This window comes from Brachyhypopomus gauderio, chromosome 4 (assembly GCF_052324685.1).
Source record: "Brachyhypopomus gauderio isolate BG-103 chromosome 4, BGAUD_0.2, whole genome shotgun sequence".
NCBI lineage: Eukaryota > Metazoa > Chordata > Actinopteri > Gymnotiformes > Hypopomidae > Brachyhypopomus > Brachyhypopomus gauderio.
The window spans coordinates 31,834,974-31,852,801 of NC_135214.1; the positions used below are offsets into that span (position 1 = coordinate 31,834,974).

At 43.2% G+C, this 17,828-nt stretch overlaps 4 protein-coding genes across 7 annotated transcripts; 3 read left to right on the forward strand and 1 right to left on the reverse strand.

The window, feature by feature from the left end:
• The first annotated feature begins 754 nt into the window (after nt 1-754).
• On the forward strand, nt 755-4,226 carry naa80 (N-alpha-acetyltransferase 80, NatH catalytic subunit). Of its 2 annotated transcripts, none has more exons than XM_077003955.1 (2): nt 755-1,231; nt 3,102-4,226. In XM_077003955.1, exons 1-2 carry the CDS (start codon nt 1,185-1,187, stop codon nt 3,973-3,975), a joined length of 921 nt encoding a protein of 306 aa, XP_076860070.1. In that variant the 5' UTR covers nt 755-1,184; the 3' UTR covers nt 3,976-4,226. The 2 variants fall into 2 exon arrangements, with proteins under 2 accessions (XP_076860070.1, XP_076860072.1); XM_077003957.1 differs by having other exon boundaries at nt 755-930.
• hyal3 (hyaluronidase 3) lies at nt 1,295-7,588 on the forward strand. 2 transcript variants are annotated; one of them, XM_077003951.1, is made up of 4 exons: nt 1,295-1,935; nt 5,820-6,739; nt 6,994-7,083; nt 7,328-7,588. In XM_077003951.1, the coding sequence occupies exons 2-4, from the start codon at nt 5,831-5,833 to the stop codon at nt 7,586-7,588; spliced, it is 1,260 nt and encodes a 419-aa protein (XP_076860066.1). In that variant the 5' UTR covers nt 1,295-1,935; nt 5,820-5,830. The 2 variants fall into 2 exon arrangements, with proteins under 2 accessions (XP_076860066.1, XP_076860067.1); XM_077003952.1 differs by lacking the exon at nt 1,295-1,935 and adding an exon at nt 4,532-5,222.
• A 7-nt stretch (nt 7,589-7,595) lies between these two features.
• LOC143513032 (uncharacterized) lies at nt 7,596-10,485 on the reverse strand. The gene is made up of 4 exons (XM_077003958.1): nt 10,178-10,485; nt 9,445-9,546; nt 9,065-9,277; nt 7,596-8,693 (listed from the first exon to the last, which is right to left on the reverse strand). Exons 1-4 carry the CDS (start codon nt 10,188-10,190, stop codon nt 8,557-8,559), a joined length of 465 nt encoding a protein of 154 aa, XP_076860073.1. The 5' UTR covers nt 10,191-10,485; the 3' UTR covers nt 7,596-8,556.
• A 309-nt stretch (nt 10,486-10,794) lies between these two features.
• On the forward strand, nt 10,795-17,734 carry amt (aminomethyltransferase). Of its 2 annotated transcripts, none has more exons than XM_077003953.1 (9): nt 10,795-11,062; nt 12,709-12,876; nt 13,104-13,184; nt 13,776-13,907; nt 14,980-15,058; nt 15,265-15,410; nt 15,752-15,932; nt 16,044-16,199; nt 16,383-17,731. In XM_077003953.1, exons 1-9 carry the CDS (start codon nt 10,943-10,945, stop codon nt 16,559-16,561), a joined length of 1,242 nt encoding a protein of 413 aa, XP_076860068.1. In that variant the 5' UTR covers nt 10,795-10,942; the 3' UTR covers nt 16,562-17,731. The 2 variants fall into 2 exon arrangements, with proteins under 2 accessions (XP_076860068.1, XP_076860069.1); XM_077003954.1 differs by lacking the exon at nt 10,795-11,062 and adding an exon at nt 11,641-11,745 and having other exon boundaries at nt 16,383-17,734.
• The last annotated feature ends 94 nt before the right edge of the window (nt 17,735-17,828 follow it).

Here is a 17,828-nt window from a genome sequence, read left to right on the forward strand (position 1 = left end):
ATTCAGGGGTCGCGGGGTGCGGTTTTTTGGGCTACTTTTGAGTTGGGCCACCGCAGGATTTACAAGTCAACACTAAGAATCGATGGCGATATAATACTTAATTTGTCTCCATTTTAACACTGCTTCCCCGGTCGACTGGGCTGGGTGGGAAAAGTACCAACATGTATTTTAATAGGTATCAATGCGTAATAAATTTACATTGTTGGCAAAAAAGAGTTTCAACCATGGTACGATGGTGTATGTGTATGATGTATTGTATAGCTTTACAAAGAAAATTTAGCTGGAAAGGATATCTCCACAAACCCTGTCTATGCGCATGTTGTCATGAGGGTCCAGAATCGATGTACACTTGGAAATAAGAAAAGTGGGTTACAGTTCTGTTTTAACATTGCCTACTAAATACTTTGAAAGAGGTGAACATTTTATTTGTGTAAAATGTCACTAATTATGTAATATTAACATTGTAAGCTGCATCACAAAGGTGTTGCAGGCCTGCCCGTGGCCTGTTTAGCCTATTTTAATAGACACATCGTAATTTTAGGTACAGCCACATTTCTAGAATGCAGTTGTTACTTTGTTAGAAAACCAACAAGCAAAAATAATATGCAAAAACATTTTGTTCAATATTTATTTTACACAGGTTTTACAAACCCATGTGAGCGGGAGTGAAAACGCTCTCCAGTCCGCTAGGGGCAGCCTACAGGAATGGCGCCGTTTGTCTGCTCACTTACGAGGAAGGGTTTGAGGGGCCGGATAGCTAGCTAGGGTTGTTCAGTTGGGAGCCTAGATAGGTTGTTTCAACACTGGCACAGAAGTCAATTGACGTGAAATTAACCATTTAAACCACAAACAAGATCGCGTCAAAAGAAATTTGTTGTTGGCGCCACATTGTGACTTCCCGTCCCTGAGAGGAACATAAAGGATTAAGATGTGCGTAAACATGCACCAATGCAGCGAACACGTGCTAGTTAATGCAGCAAACGAACCAGCGAGCGTAGTGGGAGTGTAAGACGGGTTTATAATAACTTTGTAAGAGGGGGGAAATGTGACTTCATTAACCATAAAGGTGAACAGTAGCTGGATATATGTTTGCATTTTGATGAGAATTGCGGTCTGTCCGCTTGACAACTTCGCATGGATGCTTGCTAGCTAACTTCTCTAATTCCAGCTCACGTCTAGAATAAATGTGTCAGAAGAGAAGCACGACAGGACACAGTCTAGATAGTACACGGTAATTACTTCTGTACTGCACTGAAGTTTAAAGTGTTGTACGTTAGCACAGAGCGCACCATATTAGGGTATGCCGGCCAAAGGAGGTGGGTTTACTCAGCTAGATCCAAACTACTGTACTTTCTTTACTTTTGTTGACAGCGCCCTCTGTCGGTGATGCATCTAAACGAATTAATCTCATTTACAAACCTTTTCCCCAGTGCTATTAAAGAACATGAACATATATAAACATGAAAGTATAATTCAAGCACCGTTATGCAACATGAGATAGTCAACTAGAAATTTCCCACATTTGTTGTAACAAAGGAGTTTCTCAGCTAATTAAACCACAACCACCGCTATGTGTAATTTATTGATCCTGCAGTTCATAGTTGCATCCCTGCATATCTGACCTCTCGCTTGAATAGAGCGTCACTTCTTTAACACTTTTTTTCGCACTATTTTTCGCTTCTGTAACCACATGCTACTGACAACTAATTCACTCCAGTAGCTGATCTGGAGTCAGTCCCGCCCTAACCAAACATTAATTTTCACTATAGTAATATAATTGGTCGGACTGATCTGAGATCTAGTCTTTACACCATTACTCTGTTCTTATTGCTGAACAGTTGTTTCCTGATTTGGACCCCTTCTTCTTATATGTAGAAGTGTGTGTCACTGAAACACTCACTGCTCTGTTCCTCTGTCTTCAGGGTTTCATCTTTGGTAAGATCTTGGGCATCTGCTTTCTTTAATTATTCAATGTGCTTTTATTTCTTTGTGTCAGTTGCCTAAGCTAGCAGGTTTATCACATGCTTTTAGGATAAATCACGCATTTTCGTCTCAGATATTATACAAACTGATGTCTGCCAGTCTTCTTGTCATCACAGATACCTAATATGAAAAATTGTTAGTAATATAATAATCTAAATATGGGTTAATATTATTAGTTGTTGAAGACATTGCTTAAACAAAAAGTGTTCATATGTAGATCTGATAAAACAAATATGTCTGTAAGTGAACAGTTAGATTTTTATTTTTTTAAGTTCCTGACAATATGTTGAAGAGCTAAATAATTTAATGATGCTCACTTCACCAACCAAAGATGATAAAATGAAACAAAATGATGAAATTGACGCAGAATTAATGAGGCTTGCTGACATTTTAGCAAATTGTTTGGATAAAAATAGAAATTCAGTGTAAATCAGAAATACTAGTAGACTCTATTAACAAGTGCTCTTGTTTTGAAAAGCCTTGAAATATTAATTGTACAACTTAAACATGCTTTCTATGAGCAGAATAGTTGCCCCTAGTTGGAGCAATTCTCCTGCCCCAGGGTTCTCCTGCCCCAGGGTTCTCTTGCCCCAGAGTTGCCCTGTTCTTCTGTTGTGAGGAGACCTGAAGAGCTGCTCTCGACTCACTTACAATGTCTTACTGTGGCTGCCGAGGTGATGAAAAGGGAACACGCGATGAAGGCAGCTCGCCGCTATTAAGCAGCACCGCATGGTTCCTGTAACAGGGGTGTTGTACTCTGAGGCTCATTGTAAGAATCCTATTTCATTTTGCGCTGGTAGTTTAGTGGTGCAAATTGCTCAGTGGTTCGTCTTACGGTTTGTGTTTCATCCCATCCTGCATTGCAGCACTTGTGTCTTCTGCAACGCTTTGCCAAAGCGTCAGCATGGTTGCCTCATGCACATAATCGGTTTCTGGTTTGAGAAAGCGGGGAGTTCTTTTGTGACGCTTGTTGTTCAGAATCAGCATTTCGATTGGTCAAATGGGCTGCACCTCAAAGTTCAGTAACACCTCCAAAAAAAAAAAACATTGAATCCATGCATGAGTCTCACTGAACCTTGACCTGTTGCGTTGACCCCTGCCCCGTGGCATCTGTGCAGGTGCGATGGTGACGTTAGTGGCCCTGCCGTTCACGTCGCCCTTCTTCACGAGCGCTGGGATCTGGTGGAGGCGTGTGCTCAGCTCCTCAACACCCAATGGCAGCGCAGCATGGGGGCGAGGCTGCACTCGCTCCGCCAATCCAGCACCAACTACCCCGTGTGTCTCCTTCTGCTGGAGGGCGAAAGACACGCCCCTGAGGAGAAGCTGATAGGCCACGCCCGCGTGTCGCGTGTGCTGGGCAGCAGGAGCCTGTTTGTGGAGTCGGTGGTGGTGCACAGGGAGCTGCGGGGGAGGGGCTACGGGCGAATCCTGATGGAGGGCGTGGAGCGCTACGCCCGGGCCCGGGGTTGCAAACGCCTCTGCCTCACCACGCACGACAAGCAGCACTTCTACGCCCACCTGGGCTTCGTGCCCTCGCGACCCGTCCAGAACGTGGGCACGCTGGCCTCCTTCATGCCCCTGGAGCAGCTGCACAAGTTCTGCCGCCCCAACGAGAGCGAGACTGCGAGGGGCGGGACCGTCGCGGTCAGGCACACTTCTCCACCAATGACAGCTGATGCTCCTCTCCCAGTTCCACCAATGACAGCTGGTCCTCCTCTCCCTGCTCCAGCCGTCCTTCCTACTCCACCACCTCCTCCACCCCTCTTACCCCTCACCTCTTTTGCCCCTCTTCCCTCTGTTTCCTCCCTTTTTCCTTCTTCACCTCTTCCCCCTCCTCCACTCCCACCCCCTCTTTCCTCTCTACCCTCTGTCCCTCCACCTGCCCCACCTGCTCCTCCATCCTTATGGACCCCAGTAGATCAGACTCTAGAACACACGCCGTACACAGATGGACGAGGACTGCCTATCTTCTGGATGCACAAGGACATCTGACCTTCACAGTCATGTCATATAGAGGCATGCAGTCCAGGTCCTGTAAAACCTCACTGGCATGATCCTAGTCAAATGCCAACCACACGGTGCTTTATGTACAGTAGAGACTGGAAACTGCCTCCAAGATTTCTGGAGAATTGTGATCAGAATACTGAAACAATCTGTGCCTTAGTACCAAAGATAAAAAAAAAAAACTTCACTGTATAATGTATCATCATTGACTCTGAACAGAACATAACATCACTGCTGGACTCTTTGAAAGTGCATAATAATTTGAATGTTTTGTGTTTGAATTAAAACTGAAAAACTCTCCCATGTCGTGTCCATAGGTTCTTTATGCTTTAGAGCAGGGGTAATCAATTAAATCTTTCCGCGGTCCATTTTTGGCAGATAGCTCAGACCTTAGGTCCGGGTCCGCGGTGGCGAACGAAAGTTGTTGAGGGGGGGGGGGGGGGGGGGGGGGTGGCGAACGTAACACTCGTCTGAAAATAAATTCTCCGGTTTAAAATGTAGTCTCCCGTTAAAATTTTTTTTGGCATTTGGGTCCGTATCCAGTTAATCAGGAATGTGATTGGGTCCGGACAGGACGGCGTTCGGGTCCGGATCCGGACCGCGGTCCGCCATTTGGTAATACCTGCTTTAGAGCAATTGCAGAGGTCCTGGGTACGTTTTACTCTCAGCAGAAGAACGTCCACCTTTTTCTTTTGATTTCAAGCCTGGCATTTTGTTAGATTAAGTATATTTTGATTTTCTTTCACTCAAGCAACCATTTCTGTTATACTGAACCACAGCTGATTGGCTGGCTCAGACTACATGGTCACTACCATTCAGCTGCAGGAATAATTGATCATTTAATTAATCAGAATTACACCACCATCCAGCAGGACCTCAGATGGGACCGACACAACACTACAGTTGCAAAGAAGGCCCAACAACGCCTGTATTACCTGCGAAAGCTCAAGAAATTTGGGCTGCCACAATCAGTACTGGTTCTATTCTACACAGCTATAATAGAATCAATCATCACATCCTCCATCTCCATCTGGTTCGGCTCTGCGTCTCTGCACGTAAAACGTAAGCTACAGCGATTAGTGCGTTGTGCAGAGAAAGTCATCGGCTGTCAGCTCCCTTCCCTCGTGGATCTTTACTCAGCTAGGACCAAGAAGAGGGCAGGGAAGATCATGGCTGACCCCTCACACCCCAGCCACCTTCTATTCCAGCGGTTTCCATCTCTGCGGAGACCAAAAGTGAGGGCCCTAATGACCCGGACCAACCGACACCTCCACAGTTTCTTTCCTCAGGCCATCACCCTCCTAAATAAGGACCCATCACACATCCCTCCAATACCACAACACATCAATCCCATATGCTAGCACGTGCACCTTAGTATTTATTATTTATTATTCTATTCTACTATTTATTACTCATTATTTTTCTTTATGATATCTGCGGTTTATGTTGACACCTGCACCAAAAAATATTCCTTGTACTCCTGCTACTTGGCGAATAAAAATTTCTGATTCTGATTATACATAGTTTGCATCTGATTTTCCAGAAGTAGTAGATTTACATTGTTTACAACATTTATTATATTACAATAAATGTAAATGCTTGTTAGTAAAAAAAAATGTAACAGTTCTTTATACAATTCACTTATATTTTGAATTTTTCACTTTTAGCTTAGTTTGTTTTTATAATTCACTAGTACCATTGCAGGTAACCACACAGTGATGGTTTGATCCCCTGGGCAATATCATGAATAAAATTAATTTAGCTCAAACAAGTTTACTAAATTGGAACTGTGGACTCTGTAAGTTCATGGTGAAATTAAATCTGTTCTACAGGAGGAGCCGTCATGGTTTGGAGGGTCTGCACCCTGGCCCTTCTTATCTTTACCACGTGTCTCGGCAACTCCGTCACCAGGGCGGGGCCTGATGTGGGGAGGCGTGGCTTCTCTGTGGTTTGGAACATGCCTACTTCAAGATGTGAGCGTCTCCACGGCGTCACGCTGCCCCTGCAGAAGTACGGGATCATACACAATGTGGAGCAGAACTTCCTGGGTGAGGGAATAAGTCTGTTTTATGAGCGCCGTCTCGGCTTGTACCCGCACGTCAGTCGGCAGAACCGGATCATCAACGGTGGGATACCACAACAGGGCCATCTGGAGGGTCACCTCACACTGACTGAACATCAGCTCCGCGTACTTTTAGGTAAGCACTTCGCCGGATTGGCTGTGCTGGACTGGGAGGCGTGGCAACCTCTGTGGAGACAGAACTTTGGCACACGGAAGGTGTACAAGAGGCTGTCCAGACTGTTGGTGTGGCAGAGACATTCGGAGATGTCTGAGGAGAATGTGACGTCACTGGCAACAGAGGAGTTTGAGACTGCAGCAAGGGCGTTCATGGAAGGAACCCTGCGTCTTGGAGTTCGTGTTCGCCCCAGAGGATTGTGGGGGTTTTATGGGCTGCCTGGTTGTTACAACTACCACGGAGCTAAGAGGAGTGGGTACACAGGGCAGTGTAAACCTGGTACAGAGACAATGAATGACAGACTGGCATTTTTATGGCAACACTCCACTGCACTGTACCCAAGTGTGTACGTGAGCCGTGGGTTAGCGGGCCACCCCGACACACGGCTCATGATGAGACATCGCATACTAGAGGCACTTCGAGTGGCTTCCCAGCATGCACCTCGTTCCCAGCCAATCCCGGTCCTACCTTACGCTAGAGTGGCCTTCATACATACCCTGCAGTTCCTGAACCAGGTATACACACTCACCATTGCTCTGCCTCTAGCCATTAACTGCTTGCTCCATACATAGTATTAGAAGAAAAGCTACAATTAGTGGACTACACAAAAGTGTAAGTGACCTTCCAAAATACAACCTAATGTAAGTTTGCTTAAGCTTAGCCAATAAAACCTAAAAAGTAGGAGCAGGATGAGATTGGTTCTCCTAACAGAGCAAACTGAATTCCGTTGTGTGCATCCTTATGTGTGTGTGTGTTTGTGTGATTGCAGACAGATCTGGAACACACTCTGGGAGAGGCTGCAGCTCTAGGAGCAGCTGGGGTAGTGCTGTGGGGAGAGCTGAGTTTTACCAAGTCCCGGGTCAGCACGTGTGTGTGTGTGTAGCACCTTTCACACTGGACAACACTCTCATTATTGACTTTTAAGTTTGCATGTTTGTATTATGTTTATCTGTGATATTATCTATATTGATCTGTAATAGATGTGTATTTATCTGTGAAAACAAAACCATATGAATGTGTGGAGTGTTGTACAGAACTAATGGTGTGAAGCTCTTTCTATCCCTCCACTTTTCCCTTCTCACTCACTCTCTCTCTCCCTCCAGGACCAGTGTGTTCTTCTCCGCGATTACATCAACTCCGTCCTTGGTGTGTACGTGAAGACTCTACAACGGGGCACGACGCGCTGCAGTCAGATCGTGTGCCATGGCAACGGCCGCTGTGCCAGACGCAAGCCTCACTCTGGCCACACCATCCCCGTGTTTCACAACGAGTGTGAGCCTGACGTGGACCTGCCGTCTCACTTCAAATGTGTGTGTTACGAAGGCTGGAGTGGAGCACGGTGCGAGAACACCGAACGAGTGTGACGCGGGACAGCAGTAGAACCTTTTAATTACAGTTTCCGAGACACAACAGAATACACCAAGATTTGTGTTCTGTGTGCCGTTAGTTTTAACATGACAGAATTAACCTGCAGATCTGTGGTTGATTAATCCAGACTGGGAAGGTTACTTTTTACAATAAAGCTGCTACTGCACAAAGAGCTTGATTTTTACACCCTATAATTATTTTTTACCAAGTACAGTTTTTTGCTATTCATCCAAACAGTCCTTATATACATGTTTGACACTATGTACAGTCATTTTAAAAGCAGTTATTAGCCCTGGCACATGTTTAATCCAGCACATTGTTCTGGGGTCAGAATTTACCTTGTTATTTCAAAGGAGGAAGATGATAAAGTACATCTGTAGTTCTGAGAACACAGAGTAAGTGCTTTTCCTCTGCGGTTTTTAATCCATAATGTGTTAATGACAATGACATGTTTTGCGGATTATGGAGTATGGTTTCTCTTCTAGACTCACATCTGTACTCATAATGATGCATGTTTCTGGATAGTGGTGAGTAGTTGTGCATGCTACAAGTGTGCAAGCTTCGAACACACTGGGTCTCTGATGGTCTTTGGTGATCTTCAGTGTCTTGAACACTATAAATAAATAGAAATAAATCTATAGTCATTTTTCAAAAGCTTTCAAGCTTTTTCTCAATTAATTTTTTTAATCTCTACTAGTCTAGACTCTTTTGCTCCTTGTTGTCAAAGGCCCAGTGCACTTGTTGTAGATATATTTAACTAGATTCTGGTTGTCTTTAACATATATCCAGTTTTTCCATTAACAATACATGAGCAGGCTTGTTCTGTAGTGAAGTCACACCATATTAAAAAGTATGTTTTCAAATGTACGGAAAACACACTGATTTTGTTGTGACGCTTAGAACCATACTTATCTCTGAGCAAAAAATATCGTTTAGTAAGCCTGGGGCTCATAGAACAGTGCAGTCAGTGTCTGTCCCGCGATGTGGTCAGGTTTCTACGTAGATCCTGGAGCTCCTGGACAAGGATGGAGATCTCCTCTGCCGTCTCCTGCCTTTGGCTCACCATCTCAGACAGAGTGTGTAGAGCTCTGCTCTGTTGCACTAGAGGAGCAACACAAATATCATTCCCGTCCACTGGACAATTAAAATGCATCAGCTTGTGAGTTTAATGTGCTAGTATAATTGTTTACTATCAACAGCCCGTGAGGTTGTGCGCATAGTATAAAAACCACAATGCCATTTACAGATCAGTTTGGGCTGTGTTCAACCAGATAAGCTTGAACCTTTCTGTTCCAGTGAAGTGCTGGTTCAGTTAATGTATCCACCCTGGCTGACTGGGTTGGGTTGGATTAATGACCCATACTGGTGACGTTTGGTACATGGAGAGAAGCCTGAATTACATATTAATAACATTGAGGAGGTATATGTTAGATAGGAAATACTACTCGTAATTAAAGGAGGTATTATCTCACCTAAGAAGCTAAAGATGAGAATGAGAGTGATGAGGACCAGGATTACAGCCACACATGCCACCGAGTAGCGCCACGTAAAGGGGACGCACGTGCTGCTGAGTTGTTTCAAACGGGATGTTCTCATTCGATGCCCTGTTTGACAGGCAACCGGTCTATCCAATGTTTGAAGTTTCCCATTGATGGACGGCGGTCTGGGGCGGGGTGGTCGGCTACCTGAGAGGGTAATTAGCAGGTGTCTTTGGTGACAAGAAAATTCAGATGAAAGCATAAATCAACCAACCAAAATGATGAAGCTGGTGTAGTTGTGACAGAGCTCCCTGGAACTTCTGGTGTGTTTTTGAGCACATAGTCACAATGGAAGAACATGAACCATGTGGTACCTTTGCCATGCTGTTCAGGGTGTGTGCGATGCAGATCGCTGATGGAGTCTACAGAGTGCAGTTCGATCTCAGTTAGGTCTTTATCGCTGATTTGTACAAAGCCTGGAGGAGGAGAAGGAAGAGGTTGTATTCCTGCTCAGGAGGCGTTTTGTGTGTGTGTGTGTGTGTGTGGGGGGGGGGGGGGGGGTTCTTGAAACCTGTTAGTTTGAGAATGAATCCTATTTAAATGGCTTGTTCAAATATACTTGACATACATAGGCCTTCTGATCACATACACTAACCCTTTTGGGAAAAGGAGGACTTGTGACATACATCTTAGAGGAACTGTCCACTTTACTAAAAGCGTGATGATGTCAAGCTCCACCTAAAAATTACAGAACGTTTAAATTGGTATCCGTGTTCATTTTTTTTAATGCTCTTTCGTTGCTATAGCTTTTGAAACAAAAGTTCAGAAAATTGACTATTTGAAGAGAAGCGATATAACTTCGGTATCACTTTGTTGAGTCTAATTTGGATTAAATGATTTCAACATTATAACTCGTTTTGGAAAATGCACCGTGACGGTTAATATTTCAGGCGACTCTATATGCAGCACCCTGAAATTGTCATGAACCATGAGCTTCAAGTCCTTCTCTAAAGCGCAGAGCCAAAACTGAACAGGTCTATCATGAAGTACTTTGTTAATATATTTCCAGGTTTAATTCAGGTACCCAGATGCAGGGTTATATCTTACCTTGCGACTGCATCCTCGTCAAACTCTGGAGGGTATTCGGTAGATGTGATGGCACGGCAGTGGAAAAAACAGACCCGTTCTTAATCTCGGAAGAGTAGCCTACCCCAAATTCACAAGGTAGCCGCAAAAATCCTAAATCATTCTGTGAATAGGTTTCTGTAATGTTTTGTATATTACAAAAATCATAATATAAAATGTCTATGACTGTGATACAACTTTGCCCTGTTTTCTTGTCACGGTTGCTTGTCCTGTATCCTCACAACCAGCCGGCTGTCCGGGACAGTCCGAAATTCCCGGACCCAAAATAGCTGCTGCAGCTTGGTGGCGTGTGAGGTCTATTAATAGATTCTTCTCCAAACTATGATCGAGTTAGGCTATAACAGACTACAAGTGGAGCTCAGTGTGCGAGGACCAACAAGTTTAAGCTAATACATTTTGAGCCTTGGTGCTATAGGCAACTTTCTAAAGCGGGATATACCTACGTTTTCCACTCTGCACATTTGAACTTTGTGTAAAATGTTTATTTTACTAGCTTATGTCTTCCAGAACAAGACGACAAGACATGAACACAAGCTCTGCATGGACTATAACCGAGGACGTAAAGTACAGTTGCAACTACATTTCCCAGGATTCCAAGCATTTCAGTGTCCCTTGTTTTGCTGGGAAAGCAGAATTTCAAGACCGGAGTCCACGGGAGTGAAGACTAGAGCAACGCGGGGGTTTCGTTGGAAAGCTGTATGATCTGAAACTGGACGGGAGGCAAAAATGTTGACTCGAACCTTCGCTCACGGTCGTTACAGTCTCGCAAATCAAGTTTTAAGTGGACGACTTCAAGCTGCATCGCTTGGTGTAGCAGGGCAACAGGAGAGGCACGCGACAACGGAGGTAGAGGGGACAGAGGGAGTATGGGAACGGATTCATGAGTGATATGTCATAAAAGTTTGACCACAAAAGCGCGAGGGGTGATTATTAACTGTTGAATTATACATAGAGGCTCCATAATAACTTGTGCAATACTTTAAAACTTGTACCAATAACGACTTGTGCTTATGCCAAAATAGTACAGTAGCGTTCTTTTGCACCTGTTATTTTTAAGTCTTGCGACGGAGTTTTAATAACAGCTGAAAAATAATGTGCATTCTGTCAGCGTGCTCGTATTAGAAGCTGTGCTTTTGTTTCCTGTTGGGGTATATTTCTCATTCATGCATAACGAACACATCTGTCCCCCCGCTCGACTTGCTTCGGTTAAACAGCTCGCGAGCGGTCATCCGTTCACATCGCTTGCAGCTCCAGACGTTTTCTATTTTGTAAATAACTTTCTCTCTCATGCGCGCACGAACAAGCATACTATACTGGAACAGTTATGCTGAAAACGCCTATGCTGCAAGCCATTACTTGTTTTTCAAGATTGATCAGTCTGAACATGGCTTTAGACATTTATTTTTCGTCTAGTGACTTTGTAGTCTAGTGCACTGCGCATGCGCGTTGCCTTGGCACCCTGTTCAGGCAGCTTCCTCCACCGCCTCAATGAATGGGCTCGTCGTAAGGACGGTGGAGTCCCGAACATTGTGTGTAAAGATAGTATCTCCATTTACATGTTGTGTGCTCAGTTTGGCTTTCTATGTATGAGGTGTGTAAGCAACAAAAACGATAAACTATAAAGAGTGAAAAGACACAACAATCTATTCTAGATTTCGACACCGCTCGTGATGCATGTCGTCACTTCAGATCTCAAAGATGGAAAAGATGGATTTAAGTTTACTGTCGCATGGGCCACAAACCGCCATCACTAGTAAAATAACCCTTGCATGTGCTACAAATAATGCTTTGTGAAACCCGATGTTCTCTGTCTAACGTGTGACCCTGAAATCTTGGTTTTAGAAGTTTTGGTCCTTTTTTTTTTTTGTTGTTACCATTGTAAAGCCTATACGCATGCGCCCCTCACAGACAGCAGTAAAGGATCGTCGAGCGATTCATGGCAAGTAGGCGGGCAGAACTCTCACGTAGTCTCGCGAGGCGTAGGTCGTAATTGGAGTTCAACCGTACGCAGGGCACGCGACTCTTTGATTTGCTTGCATCTGCCTCATTTTATAACTGAATATTTGATACTTCTACCCCTAATGTATGGGTGGCTATCAGTCGTTTAGTAAACAGTGAACCCTTTACCTGGGCCGCTGAGACACCAGTTGGTAAATCACAACCAGTTGCAGGGCCCAAAGATCAGTTTACCAGTCTCTGAAAAGCTGGTTTAGTGGCTCTTCACACTGGCTGTGCGCACGTGTGTGTGTGAGAGAGGTATTAAAGATGTTGAAATTTAATGACTCACTTATTACAGCATAAACATTAAGTGGACTGCCAAACGAGAGAAGCAGATAAAAAATGTCAGCTTGTCTTTATTTTACACTATCTATATTTTATTATTTATTATCACTCTTAACCTAAATTCTCAAGGTTCTGTATGCTGTGTAGTAACTCTGTATGTGGTACATATCTGTTTTTCTCTCTTTCTCCCCCTGCTGCGGTCTGCGCAGGCATCTCTGAAGCGGACTCCTCTCCATGACTTCCACATCGCACAGGGAGGCAGGATGGTGGAGTTTGCTGGTTGGAGCATGCCTGTGCAATACAAAGAGAGTCATATCAGCTCACACTTCCACACACGTCAGCACTGCTCCGCCTTCGATGTCAGCCACATGCTCCAGGTGTGTGTGTGTGTGTGTGTGTGTGTGTGTGTGTGTGTGTGTGTGTGTGTGTGTGTGTGTGTGTGTGTGTGTGTGTGTGTGTGTGTGTGTGTGTGTGTGTGTGTGTGTGTGTATATATGAGACTGTGTGTTGTATGTAGTTGTCATTTCTAGTAGTCATTTGTGAGATTTGGGCTTGTAGGTACTATGTGTGATCTGTGTATTTTTCAAGTGCCTTCTTGTCTCCAGACCAAAGTCTATGGAAAAGACAGAGTAAAGTTCATTGAGTCTTTGATTGTTGGAGACATTGCAGAGCTGAACGACAATCAGGTGACAAACGATCACACCCACACCTACACAAAATTATGGATAATTGTGTAATTGTATGTAATTTTGAGTTATTATCTGCATGGGTCTAATATGAATTAAATAGCGTCAAATCCAAATTACATGTCCAAAAGAGTAAATAAACATAAACATTCTTTATGCTACATAGAGCATGTGCAAGTTCAGTTTATGTGAAAGATAAAATGAACATATTTTACAATGCAGGTTTATAACAGGTTAACTTGGCCAGGAAGCCATAGACTTATGAATTAAAACAAATATCACAGCATGTTAAATTATCGCCATTGGTATTAAATAAACTGATTAACTGATTGGATCCACAGAATTTAAAATTGCAAAAAGGCATATCAAGGTCTTAAATACATATATTTTATCATTTAAAACTAAATATAAATTGGGTGTCACATTCAAATAAAGATATTTGTTGAATGAATTTGTAGTAAGGTGTGTGATGAAATAATATTTGGCCTAGAAATGTGAATTAGTATGAAATCATGGGACTTATGGGACTTTTTATAATTTTAAATATACAAATGTACCTGAAATGAGTGCTGGCATCCTGACTGTCTCTAGGGCACTCTCTCGTTGTTCACCAATGCAAAAGGAGGAATTATGGATGACCTGATAGTGACTAAGACTGATCAGGGTTATCTGTATGTGGTGTCCAATGCTGGCTGTTCAGACAAAGACTCCGCCCATATGCAGGTGAGACACTGAAATGTTGAGAGTTAAGATCAGAATGATTTTCATTGTGGTGAGATCAATAATCCTTCTGAAATCAACTACTTACTTTGAGGAATGAAGGAAGGTGCAAACATATAAAAAATAATACACTCCGAAAAAGTTTACATTTTTTCCTCTTACATTAAATAGATCAGTGTGTGATATGTGTTTCTGAATGAAACTGCTTCTTCTTTTTCAAGTTCAAATTTGTTGAAAAACCCTGTAGTTTGTTAACAGAGCCAACTGTTATTGCCCCACTCAATTACTACACTTCATAGTAAAGCATTTCGACATCCAGGCCTCCATGCAAGCGTCGTCTTTGTGGACCTTATCTTATCTTGGCTTTTAACACCATGGTCCCAGAGATTCGGCAACCCAGCTGTCTGTGCCACATCCTATCTGTCAGTGTCTCACAGATATCCTGACAGATATGAGACAGCTGGAATGACTGGGTGAAACACATCAGACCCTCGGGCCATCTGCATGGGCGTACCTCAAGGCTATGCTCTCTCACCCTTTCACTTTTTCATCTTTAACATACAACTGCACCCCCAAAGAACTGCCTATGAAGATCATAAAGTTTGTAGATGACATAACCACATTCAACCTCGTGAACAATTTTGAGTCTGTCTACGTGTAGGAAGTCAAGCAGCAGGCACGATGATGCAGATACACGACTGTAGAGATGGCTGAAGATATTAGAAAGAGCCTTCTCCCTACTCCTGTTCATCATGAGGGACTCTGTCCATCAAACCTTGCCTGAATGCACATATTCAGTATTAATTTTTAGGTTTCTCTGTTCTGTGTACTGTGTTGTTAATAGACCAGTATGTCACTGTGCATGGAGTTTCTTACTTGTGTATTCACCAAAACATTCTTGTATGTGTAATATTCATGGTAGATGGTAGATTTTGAGTCTGAATCCTGGTTGTAGTCCACTAGAGGTCCTCTAAGGACCACAGCAAACAACTTTGCAAATCACTCATTGAAAAGTTCAAAAACTGTTAGGTGTTTTTATTTCACTTTTTTTGTTTTCTTGTGGGTTAATTTGTAGGCCAAACTTCAGGAGTTTAAAGCAGCAGGACATGATGTTGACTTGGAGCATTTGGAGGAGAGTCTGATTGCCCTGCAGGGTGAGATTTTGCTGTCACACACTATGCTTGACTATGGGTATGTGTGAAAAAGAGAGAGAGTAAAAGAGAGAGAGAGAGTGGTTTCAGGTGCAGTTCTGTTGGCATTAAATCGTTTATTATAGGCAATCATGGGCCTGGGTGCATGTGCTAGATGTATATATATTTTGATGAGTGTGTTTTTTGGCTTCATCTGTGTGTGCATGTAGGTCCATCGATGGCGCGGGTGCTGCAGGAGGGGGTGTGTGATGACCTCCACAAGCTGACCTTTATGAATAGTGTTCTCACTTCAGTGTTCGGCATCCAGGGCTGTAGGGTCACTCGCTGCGGATACACTGGGGAGGATGGTGTTGAGGTATGCTTGTGTGAGAATGCACGTTGTCATTGCAGTCCTCTTCCTATGAGGAAAACCAGTGCATTGTCTCTTTCCTCCAGTAGGTGGGGGTAGTGTTACTGGGGAGTAAATCTTCCTGATAGAGTGCTGGCTAACAGATATGATTTCATGCTGGTTTGGAAATCTCTGGTTCTCAGAATCCAGTCAAGCGCTGATGGGGAAAATGAAGTCCTGACAACCATTTTCCCTGCCCCATTATCATGTTTCACTCAGAAATGCATCACGTTAAACTGCGACTCACTGTTTAATTTGATTGTTGTGTGCATAACCATGTTGGCTATAAAACAATCTTCCTGTCTCAGATCTCGGTTCCTCCTGGGAGTGTGGTTGTGTTGGTGGAGAAGCTGCTAGCCAACAGTGAGGTGAAACTGGCAGGACTCGGTGCCAGAGACAGCCTCAGACTGGAGGCAGGGCTTTGTCTCTATGGCAATGACATCGATGAAACGACGACACCTGTTGAAGCAAGTCTCATCTGGACTATAGGTTTGTCGGCGTAAACGTCACTGTGCGTTTCTAATCGAGCCCCTGTGTGTAGTGTAGCATGTAGTTTCTTTGAGTCTGCTCCTGTAAAAGTTAGGATGTGGGTGCCTGTAGGTAAGCGTCGTCGACAGGCGAAGGATTTCCCTGGGGCGGAGATTATTGTCCCCCAAATTAAAGCCAAGACTCAGCGGAAGAGAGTGGGACTGATCTCCACGGGCCCCCCCGTCAGACAGCATGCACCTATACTCAGTCCTGACGGCAGAGTTATAGGTAACATGCACAATTATCTATTTGCATGCATAACTCTAAATTATTGAACATACAGGATGCTGATTGAACAGGTGTGTACAGATTCATGCATTTAGCTTTCAGATTTGAGAACCGTGGCGTTATAACCTTGTGCATTATTCCACAGTCTGGCTTATTCCGATCTCTTTACTTCCTCCTTTACAGGTGAGGTCACCAGTGGTTGCCCTTCCCCCTGCCTGAAGCAAAATGTTGCCATGGGTTATGTGGAGGCAAGCTTTAGCAAACTGGGCACACCCATTCAGGTGGAGGTCAGAAAGAAGCTTGTACCAGCAGTGATCAGCAAAATGCCGTTTGTGCCCACAAACTATTACACTGGTCGTTAGAGCGAACATTGACTTCCCAAACCATCTTATCTCATTAGACAACACATTGGCTAATATGCCTATCTGTGATCAGGTTCCAACCAGTCTGACAGCATTTAGCACTTGAACTTGCTGGACTGCTGGGGTAAAGTAATTTCTAATTTGAGAGTACAAACCAGAGAATGCATGACGCGACATTAAACACACACAAACACACTCTGTTGTGACCATGGGTATGGAACTCCTCTAGAGTATGTATGTCAAATCTATACATTCCAAAAGATAAACTCATAAATATATTGTGTATTTATATAGTTTGTGTGAGGGAGTGATTTGCTCCACTTTAAATTCCATGACGCACACCATGTCATCACATGCATCAAAATTACTACTGTTGGTCATGTTATATTTGTTCTGGTTCGTTTGCACATGGTTATATTTGTACATGCTGATGTAAGACTCTGTATACATGTGTGAACAGCACATCTGTTTTGAAGGACACTCTCCAGTTGTCCTGCAGTTCATTTATGTAGTCCAGGGATCAACCACTAGTTAGGTTTGTACTGAATTAACAAGACCATAACATTTACTAAATAATATCAGCAATTTGCCTGAAAACCTAGGCTGTAACAAGCTGGAAGTGCCTTTTGTTCTTATAATTGTAAAGTGTCTGCAGTACATTAGATTACATAGTTTTATATATGTGACATTCATCTTCTGTCAAAATATAGTTTATATGTAACACTGACACATATTTTCCCAGTATTGATAGAATGTTGACCACCTTAATTCTGAATGCTTTGTGTGTATATTTAGTCCTCATGGTTCTGTACCCCCCACTTCTGCAAATCCTCTGTTACCCTAAACTGTGAACCCAAACTGATGGGCCCAAATATATAGTAAAAATATAACAGTTTGTCCTGCTGTTAGAATTAATCTTAGTATATTTATACATTAGGATATTAATAACATTATAATAAAGTATTAATATTCTCAAATTTGTAATTTAATTATGTTTTGTGTGTCTTTCACACTGTGACACTGAAACCGATTTGATTCTGGTAATTCATCTACATGTAAATAATGTAACATTCCATAAGTCTAAAATCAAAACCAGCATTTGAGAAGTTGGGGTGTGCATGGGTTATTGACAATTTGGTTTTTAAAAATCGCAGTGGCTTCAAAGTAAAAGGAATCAGTAACACAGTAGACTGCAATAAACTGCAGATGTTGCAGAAGACTGAAACCTGAACGTTTATTGAGCTTCCACGTTGTAATTTCAGACGTC